General features: G+C 40.1%; 1 protein-coding gene across 2 annotated transcripts; it reads left to right on the plus strand.

The window, feature by feature from the left end:
• Positions 1–244: 244 nt before the first annotated feature.
• Positions 245–8,597, plus strand: LOC103150322 (matrix metalloproteinase-21-like). Of its 2 annotated transcripts, XR_001664465.1 has the most exons (9): positions 2,047–2,485; positions 2,971–3,110; positions 3,196–3,337; positions 3,488–3,745; positions 3,831–4,003; positions 4,319–5,764; positions 5,883–5,939; positions 6,057–6,116; positions 7,682–8,597. XR_001664465.1 is itself a non-coding variant. In XM_007569896.2 (6 exons), exons 1-6 carry the CDS (start codon positions 1,065–1,067, stop codon positions 4,622–4,624), a joined length of 1,995 nt encoding a protein of 664 aa, XP_007569958.2. In that variant the 5' UTR covers positions 245–1,064; the 3' UTR covers positions 4,625–5,828. The 2 variants fall into 2 exon arrangements, 1 of the variants encoding a protein (XP_007569958.2); XM_007569896.2 differs by lacking the exons at positions 2,047–2,485; positions 5,883–5,939; positions 6,057–6,116; positions 7,682–8,597 and adding an exon at positions 245–2,040 and having other exon boundaries at positions 4,319–5,828.
• The last annotated feature ends 1,479 nt before the right edge of the window (positions 8,598–10,076 follow it).

The raw sequence follows: 10,076 nt of genomic DNA on the forward strand, positions 1-10,076 counted from the left end.
AAGGTTTTCTTTTTAATTTAGTTTAAAATTGCAGTGTTCATCTTGCTCATATTCTTAGACGTTGTGAGTTCGGTTATCACAATGTTTAAGTACATTGTAATATTTGCATAGGCAAAAATGTGCCTTTTTTTTTTCCTGTTTTTAAATAACTTTGAAATGGACACAGAAAACATACTAAATCTGGATGTTATTGTTTATCCAATTATAAGACTGTATGCAGTGTCTTGCAAAGTNGTCCAATCATGTTTAATATTTTGCTGCTCATGTCACCATTGCTGGACTTAAAATTTGCACTGAAAAAATGTTTGTGTCATGAAGGGTCAAGGAAGTTTATTTTATTTCAAACTTGTTAGTGTTAAGATTAGTTTTTTAAAATAAAGCTTGGTTAATGTGATTAAAAATGGCAAGCTGTGTTTTGTTGACATCGTTTGTTGTTCGCATGAAAGTGAGATCGTAGCCCAGTCCACAGGTTAGCGACTGTTTATCTAAGTAACTGGAGCATGAATAACACATCCAGTTGTATTCACCGAGGAGAAGTTTACTTTTCACACACAACTAAGGAAAGTGGCTAAAAGTGGGTGTGTAGAAACTCAGGACTTGCTTATAAAGCAGTGCTGCTCTGTCCTTGGACTACTTGGTTCCTCCACAAAGGTCAACGAGTCGACTGGAAACACGATGCTGACTATTATCCAGCTGATGCTTTTAGTTTTTCTGACAAACCCAAACCATGCTGAGAAACTTTTCCACAACAGGGATCATTCCGACATGCAGATTCCTACATCTCACCAAGCTCCTGTCATAACAGACGAATATGAAGCGGAGGTAATTATTCAAATTTTATTTTTTCCATGTTTTACTGACATTTTAATGAAACTTAAATGGAAAAGAAAAAAGAAAAAGCATGTAAGCTAACCTTAGTCAAATTTGCTGATGTGCTCATGGTACGTGTATTATGCCAACATTGGTGATGTGCTAATATTAACATACTTAGGGGCTTATTCCATATAAAAATTACAAGTAGCAAAAGTCGCAGCCATGGAATTGTGAAAACGCTCCTTGGTTTGATGTTTAAATGGCTGCAGACAACAAAAAATAACTGGAAAACATTTCAGCAGGAGGATCTCAATACGGTTCATAGTATTTTTACAATAATTGTCTTGTGGATATCCTTTCAGTTATTTCTTTCTAGGTATGGATTTATCAAACCAACCCAGAGGGAGGAGATCCAGATGAAACAAAGTGGCATTTCCTTCAGTGATGACTTCCTGGATGACTTTCAAACTGCAATCCAAGAGGGAACCTCAGTGCCTCTTTCAAGGGACATACCTAAAACTAGTCATGGCGAGGTCCACAAAAGTGAATCTGAGAGTCAAGCATTTGTTTCAGCCCTTAAAGAGTTTCAGATGGCATCTGGACTTCCTGTTACAGGAGTGTTTGATGATGCCACCAAGGATGCGATGAACAAACCAAGGTGTGGGGTTCCTGACAAGGAGACAGACCCAAATCCACATGTTGTAACAGAGAGCCACATCGGTGGCTCGGAGTTGGAAAACAGTTGGAATGAAACTTTCGACGAGGCCGACGGTAACAACACAGAAAGCAGCATAATTGGCAGCTCATCAAACTCTTCTGAGGACGACATATTAAATTTTAACGATACAGAAAGCCTCCTGACTATTTCAAATGATACACACAAAAACAATAGTTTGGGTAATCCAACCGGAAACAGAAACAGCAGCAGCAGCAGCAGCTCAAGCCAGAGTCAACCTCTGCAGAACAGAAGGGGTCACCTTGCTGATCTCGTGTCAAAAAAGAGGCAAAAGCGGGATTTGACAGAATCTGGGTACATGGCGTTTTCTAAGGACGTTCTGAGGTGGCGGTTAATTGGAGAAGGTTACAGTAGCCAGCTGACCGTTGATGAGCAGAGGTACATCTTCAGGTTGGCCTTCAGAATGTGGAGTGAGGTGTCTCCGCTGGAATTTGTTGAAGATACTTGGTCACCTTTGGAGGATGTTGATATCAAGCTGGGCTTTGGCACGGGTGGGCATTAGTCAGTATGTCATATACTCACTTTGTCATAATGCATTGTACATAATTTACTGGGTTTTAGTAATGTCTGTCACTCTGTAGTGAACTTTTGAGCCAGAGTGTTTTACAGCCACAAATTTAAATGTATTTAATCAAAATTGTGACTAACTTACAGTAGCATTGGTCAGATGAAACCAAAATGGATGTTTCTAGCCAATATGCAAAAGGTGATGTGAAAATATACTGTGCACCAAAGCATATTTATGTGTTAGGATGACTCATTCAAAGTTCCAGACCTAAATATATCCGAGTGGAAAGATTTAAAAAAAAAAAAAACCTGATGCTCACAGATGGTCTTTATCCAAACTGATTAAGCTTGAGCTGTTTGGCAAGTGTTTCAGTCTCTAGATGTGGAAAATATAAACCAAAAGACCTGGAGATATGCTTACAGCAAAAGGTATTTGTCAAGTCTAGAATGTGTTTTCACAATTTACAAGTATGAATATTTTTTTAACTGAGGATGGGGGGAAAAAAGAAAAGAATTTCAGGGAAATAAATGCATTACTTTTGCATTAATAAATACTTAGAGGAATCAATACTCTGTATTTAAATAGCCACAATATACCTTAGATTTCGTCAGTGATAAAATAGGTTTTTTGGGGGTTTTTTTGTGTGCTAGTGGTTTTCACAGATTAAAATTTATGTTTTAAAAATTCCTTTATTTATTGTAGAATAATTCAGTCAAACTAACTACTGTAGATTTTAAAATAAAGCTGACAAAGGTGATTAGGATTAATCAAATAGCCTTTTGATGCCTAATTGAAAATCTTTTTTTTTCTTTTTTTTTAGTTTTTGGATTATTTTATAATTTATATAAATGAAAAATAGGAATCATTTTTTCTTTTCTTTTATCTTTTTCTTCACATTGTCCCTTCCTCACAGGAAGACATCTGGGATGTAATCAAAAGTTTGATGGCACTGGTCAGGAATTTGCCCACGCGTGGTTCCTGGGAGATATCCATTTTGACGATGATGAGCATTTCACTGGTCCCAGTTCTCACACTGGTATAAGCCTCCTTAAAGTGAGTAAGTATGCTGAGTATAGCCAGTTACTACTGGAAAATCTAAATGTTGACTGACTGCCCCCTTTCATATCCTTCCTCTTAGGTGGCAGTTCATGAGATCGGCCATGTTTTGGGGCTGCCTCATATCTACAGGCCTGGATCCATAATGCAGCCCAGCTATTTGCCCCATGAATCCAGCTTTGAGATGGACTGGATGGACAGAAAAGCTATTCAGCATCTATATGGTGCTCTAATACTAACACTTCTTGGACACACTCAACTAAAAATCCCAAGAGATTCAGTGTGGGATAGAGATACATAACAATTACATGAGATTGTTTTTGTAATTGCTGCTTATTTCTCCTCACGTTTGCACACCCCCCCCCCTTCCCCAGGTGGCTGTAAAGGCCGGTTCAGCACCGTGTTTGACTGGATCAGGAAAGAGAAGACGCCCTACGGGGACGTAAAGATCCGCTTCAACACGTACTTCATGAGAGACGGCTGGTACTGGCTGTACGAGAACAGAAACAACAGGACGCGCTACGGGGACCCAGTCGCGCTGCAAATCGGCTGGCACGGGATCCCCAGCGATGGAGTAGACGCGTACGTACACGTGTGGTCCAGAAGAAGAGAGGCCGTTTACTTCTTTAAAGGTAGAGAAACTATTTCATTTCCACCGTTTTCCTACAAGTGGGACATTTGAGGGGAAGTCCGTGTGACAGCCTGTCGCTGTTGAAGGTCTGCAGTTCTGGAGATACGACAGCGAGAACGACCGGGTGTTTAGGCACGACTCTGAGGGCCGCCGCTATCCGAGGCTGATTTCTGAGGGCTTCCCGGGGATTCCCAGTCCGATTGACTCGGCCTTTTATGACAGGAGAGACTCCCACATCTACTTCTTCAGAAGAGCTCAAGTAAGAAACAAATTCTTGGATTTATATTGCAGTTAACTAAGTGCAGTTTAATTATTTAACCTTTGCAGTAAAAGTCAAAGCAAGGGGAGAACAGATGATTAAATGACATCACCCAATCATTTAAATCTTTAACAATACAACACCTGGCAGTTAGAAAGGAAATGATATCTTGTAAAGAGCACTGGGTAATTGTTTTTTTTTCAGTGTCCTTTGGGAGCGTATTCAAGCAGACAAAAGTCCTACACTTTCTCTGGTATTTGTAATTAGTCAGATCTCTGTTTTTGCGAAATGCTCCAACTCTCTCCGTCTGAACAGGTGTATGCATTCAGCGTGGAAACAAACAGCTTGGCGAGTGGCTTCCCCAAACACATCCGAGATGTTTTCCCTCCGGTGGAGAGCGGAGACCATCCAGATGGCAGCATCGACGCTGCCTACTTCTCCTACTCCCACAATGCCCTCTTTCTGCTCAAGGGCACGCGCTTCTGGCGAGTGGTGGGCAGCCGCGAACGCTGGCGCCGGCCCTTTCTGCCGCGAAATGGCTTGATGCCACACAAGGAGGTGGATCAGCAGTGGTTCGACATCTGCGACGTTCATCCCACCTCGCTCAAACTAAGCCGCTGATGGGATGGGGTGGGGGAGCTGCAGCAGAGATAAAACACACCACTAATGTTTACAGATGTATTCTGCTGCTTTACCTTTTGCGTGATGTAGGCCGTGTAATCTTTTCGAAAAGACAAAAACAACTCTGTTGGCATGTTTTTCACGGAAGTGTGCTGTGAAATGTATGGAACAGCTGCTGCTGGTTTCTCTTTCATTCATCAGAGAAGCAGGTAGATTTGCAAAAGATGCTTTTAGTTCAAATGTTTGGAGTGTTGACGTGAATAAAAATGCAGAGTATTTACTCGTTCTTTTGAGTTTTACTTTCAGTGATCTGAAGCAAAGCTGGTCAGGTCTGTTGCCGTCAACAGTTATGAGCCTTTTTCCAAAAAGGAATTAAAGATCAAACTTTTCTTCTTTTTTTTTCGTTACATAAGAAAAATGCATTTTTCAGTAGGAACACAGAAGACATGAAGTAAACATTTGGTTAATTAGTGATTCCCCTTCAGCAAGTAAACAGCTTGGTAATTAGTCTCAGTTTTTGTTTAGGGGCTCATTTTTTCTTTTTTCTGCAATTTTTTTTATTTTTTATTTTTTAGTTTTTTAATTTATTTTAGTGACTGTGTGAAAGAGGAGAGATTTGAGGGGACTTTGGATGCCTTTTCTATTGTATCCATCAGGTTAGGTGAAGTTACATTCATGTTAATACGCGACATAATCAGGATGAATCCCGTCTTTCCAGGTGGTGAGCTCTCTGTCATGGACCTGGGGTGTTAGCAGTTTGATCATTTTGTTTCTTTATATCCACCATATTCTGTTCAATCCCTTTTATTCGTAGTCGTTCAAAAGGTCTCGGCATACAAATTAATTCCTTTGTCTGTAGTTTATTTTTGCTTTCTGTTCTTTGTGCATTTGGATTTTGTGTTCTTGGATCAGTGTTGGCCCTCTGGCTCGTTTCCTTGAGTCTTTGTTCAGCTCTAGTGTTAATTGTTCTTCTTCCCTCAGTCTACATGTTTGCCTTCCCTCCCAGCTGCACCCTGTTAGTAATCAACCACCTGCCTCTTGTCAACATTCACACTCCTCACTATCTAAGCTCCTGAATGTTCATTGTTTATCACTGGATCCTTCTGTCATGATGTCCTTCTAGGTCCCTTGGATCTGACTGTAAGTCTACAGAGTAGTTTGTTGTTTATAATTAAAAGAATGCTGTTTCCCCCCTCCTCCCCCATCATCAGTCTCTGTGCTTGGGTCCTTTACTAACCTAAACATGATGTGTTTGCAGGAGACTTTGTCCTGAACAGCGGCCCAGGATGGTCACCATGGGATAGATACTCAATAGGTGATGTTTAGACCTGAAGAATGAAAATGGCAACCATATTTACCTGAGGAGATTAAATTGGATGCAACTTTAAACTATAAAATGTTTAACTCATCTTACAACATTTAATTAATGCAGATATGTCAGGGTGCTTTCCATCACCCGAGTACCTCAAGTTCTGCAGTTCTGCTAATGAGTGTATGTATGCGTGTATATATAATCATAATCAGATTTGTGTGTTTTAGCATTTATTACATCAACTTTGCACAAAATGGAAACTAAACTTCCTCATAATGATGAAAGTACATTTTTACTGTTTGACTCTATCATGTGTATCAAAACAAAGCTACCTCAAAAATCTTTTTATTCTTGAGCCACTATTGAACATGGCCTGGATGTAATGAAAAGTCTGCAATAAGCTTTTTGAATATGATGGACAGTAACACTCCTGGGATGTCTTCCTTTAATAACCTCCTCGACGGAGAAGATTAAGGATTCACAATCAGCCAAAGGATATTACACTGAGATCTGTATTGATGGAAAAATATTGGAAAAAATGTGCTCTTCTTGGTGCTTAACACTGTTGAATATTACAGTATTCATGCAAAGAAACAAAGGCACTGATTCTTTAATCAATGCATTACTCGAACACTCATTAATTCACCTCTTTTTAAGGGATTAAGCTCCTGCTGGGCGTCTGCTAACTAGCTTTGTGCTGCAGGTGCTCTGCGGGCAATTTAATGAACTGAAGGAGAAATCAATTACAAGCTAAAGGAATAAAATGTCATGGTAAGTGCAGTTACAGGAGAGGGAGATGTCAAGAGATGATTTTTTTCGGCTCACAGTTTAAAGAGGGAGCATTAGCAGCGTGAAAATGAATGTTCAGATTCAGACTGGGACGTTAAACTGTCTGCTTTTCTTTCCAAGCTAAAGGTTTTCTTTTTAATTTAGTTTAAAATTGCAGTGTTCATCTTGCTCATATTCTTAGACGTTGTGAGTTCGGTTATCACAATGTTTAAGTACATTGTAATATTTGCATAGGCAAAAATGTGCCTTTTTTTTCCTGTTTTTAAATAACTTTGAAATGGACACAGAAAACATACTAAATCTGGATGTTATTGTTTATCCAATTATAAGACTGTATGCAGTGTCTTGCAAAGTGTTCGTGCCCTTTTGACCTTTTTCATGTTAAAACCACAAACTTTTTTTAATTTATTTTTTTTTTTGTAATTAGGATTTTTATATATTTGACCAGGGATCTCAAACTCCAGTTCTGGAGAGCCTGATGTCTTTTAACAATTGGAAACATAACTGGAGAAGTGCATCTGAATCAAATTATGTAATTGCCTCCTCAGCAGGCAGCCAGGTTCTACAGCATTCTGCTAATTACTTAACTATTTGAAGAAAATAAACAGCCAAAAGTTGAAGGGCACTGGCCACAAAGATGAGCGTGAAACCTTTAATGCAAGATCAACTCAAAGTGAGGACAAGGATAAAACTCGGTGCAGGCAAAGAAAGAATCCAGCCACCTAAGTATAAATGTAGATGTTTGTTTACAATATGGTTTTTTTTGGGGGGGCGGTTTAAAGAACAATACCGAACAAACACCAAGGAACGCATCATGAAAGTGGTGAGGTAAGGTTAAAAAAAAACAATATCCCAAGCTTTGGACATCTGCGACTGTCGAATCCATCATCTGAAAATGGAAGAGAATGACATGACTGCAAACCTACTGAGGCATGTTCATTCCCCTAAAATTACAGGCTGGGACAGGAGAGCATTCGTCCAAGAAGCAGCCAACAGGCCCAATGTACCAGCTGCGGTGATCTGGTTGGACTTCTACACCAACTCTAAACCTGCAGCCGGAGCTACGAATGGAACGGAGTAGATCAAGGGGTATTTGTAGGCCGGTCCAGACACAAAAGTCTGTGTGAAAAACATTAACATTTACATGTATGTGAATTCTTCCAAAGATTTACAAACGTTTGATGCAGCAACACCAGTAGAGGGCAGCATCAACACACTGTTTATTTACTACTTAGGGTTCCTGCTGTTCAGTTTATGTTTATTTTTTTATTTGAAGAGTGGGACAAGGAAAAAAAAAAGGGCATCACACTACGTACTGGAGATGTGGACGCATCTTATTCTCCATCTGTCAGAGATGTAGCATTGAAAAGCTAATGTCGGCAAGAAGTGGAGTGGGCTCATTCAAATACATTTACCCCAATCGCCACATGCTGTTTGCTTAAGTTTCAGTCTCTTTGAAAAGGATTTTGTGGTTGCTGCCAAAAACTCCCAAGGTAGAGCGCGGATAAGCATTTATTCCACACGGTAATAAGAGTGGAATTCCAACTTTCCTGGAAAGCCGATTTTGAGCTGAAAGTTGTTTTGAGGATTACTGTAAAAGGTGTGATTACCCCTCCCCCCACCCCCGACTCTGGCTGGTTTACAGTGGTTCAAAACAACTAAAATAGAGCTTCGTCACATCTGACTTGGTAAATTACACAGCTTATCACCTTATTCCTAAAGGGCTGATGGTGATGAACTGATACACGTCTACCATCCATCCTCTCATGCATGTATTTTTCCATCCATCCATCCATCCATCCATCCTGTTTCACCCATTCAAACATTTTGGTTGTCCTTGTGCTCATAAATAGAAAAGTTTGGATTGACGCAGAAAAAAAAAAACACTTAGCAAGGGCTTCACAACTTGCCTCTCACTTTCAAATTCAAATCATTCTTTCAAAAGCTGCATCATCAAATGGTTTCCAACAAAGTGGTCCTTGTTAAGAAGGTGTTATGTGGCAGAAAAGTAGGATATGAAATTTACAACCCAGGCTTTAATGCCGTCATTACACCAAGAAGAAGAAGAAACTCCCAAAGTCTGCATTAAAAAGCAGGTTTCTAAATGAATGACAGAGAGAGTTTGTTTGACATTAAATCCAATCATCACTTATACAAGCGAGCAGGGGCTTCCATTCCAAATGGAAATAGTGCAGTAATTACATGTTTTCTCTTAGGAATTGTCCACATATCAAACAACCCAATTTGAATGAGGAATCCAAATCATGCAAGTGTAATTAAGCATTGTGTAGCCTCATGCATAATGTAGCTCTTACTGACTACAATATCTGATAAACAAATAGTGTGGATGTGTAGGAGGAAATGTTTGTCTGCGCCGTAAAAGCCAGCTAATTTGCCTCCGTGCGGAACGGAGAAATCTCTCCCACCCGCTGCAAGCTGAACCTCGACCTGCAGCTCTGGTTGGGGGGTGGGGGGGGGTTTAGAAACAACGAGGGCTTTTCTGACACCGTCAGTCTGAGTGGCAACTGCAGGTCAAAGGGGGTGAGGGGATGGTAAGGATGCAGGCTGTCCCACGCATGGCCACACAGAAGAGGCTGCCCCAGCTTGCTGCCTTCGTTTTCCAGCACAGGGAGAAAAATGACAGGAGACGATTGTGCCATGGCAACGTTTCTCCAAAAACAAAATAAGGAAGAAAAGAAAAAGTAGAGCGATTTAGACTGATTGGATCAGAGCATCGAATGCTTATAAGCTGTCTTGAAGTTCCCCATAAAACAACTTCAGAAGGACTATTTTACTGCTAGACTTTAGTTGCACAGACAGAGTTGTAGGATCTTTTGAAGATATGTCACAGCTGGGTGGCAAAGTAAATTCACTGAACTGCAGCAGAAGCAGAAATCTAAATCAAATCCAGCCAGAACTGTCTGCTCAGCTTGATTCCAGATAAAAGGGATATTTTTGTAGTTTTTTGTATTTTTGCATGAATTATTCCTTTAATTTGTCTGCCAGTACTCAGGAAGTCAGCCCTTTTCCAACAAACATTACTACGATGTCAGTGGACAGGACTTCAGATGACTGTTTTTGCACAAATTGTAGGACAACTACTAGGTTCCTACACTGTGTGGAAAATCATGGAAAAATAATGGACAAGGATAGAAAAAGACAACTTTGGAAAAATAGTTTTATCAGAAATTGCTCCTTGTTGCATTGTCCATCCACTCATCCATCTATGTACATTATGTTTTAATATTTGGCCAGAAGGGGCTGGGGTCTCTGTAAACAAGAATCTGAAGAGGCGTTTAAACCAACATGCAGCCCCTTTTTAATTAATCGCTTCCATGCTTTTGATGTTCT

This window comes from Poecilia formosa, unplaced genomic scaffold, assembly GCF_000485575.1.
Source record: "Poecilia formosa unplaced genomic scaffold, Poecilia_formosa-5.1.2 Scaffold7, whole genome shotgun sequence".
NCBI classification, from domain to species: Eukaryota; Metazoa; Chordata; class Actinopteri; order Cyprinodontiformes; family Poeciliidae; genus Poecilia; species Poecilia formosa.

Bases quoted from the DNA above. Each gene is read 5' to 3' on its own strand.
- LOC103150322 (XM_007569896.2), top strand. From the start codon at position 1,065: ATGTTTAAATGGCTGCAGACAACAAAAAATAACTGGAAAACATTTCAG. The intron at 3,111-3,195 runs GTGAGTAAGTAT...CCTTCCTCTTAG, and splicing joins CTGGTATAAGCCTCCTTAAA to GTGGCAGTTCATGAGATCGG. The intron at 3,338-3,487 runs GTGCTCTAATAC...CCCCTTCCCCAG, and splicing joins AGCTATTCAGCATCTATATG to GTGGCTGTAAAGGCCGGTTC.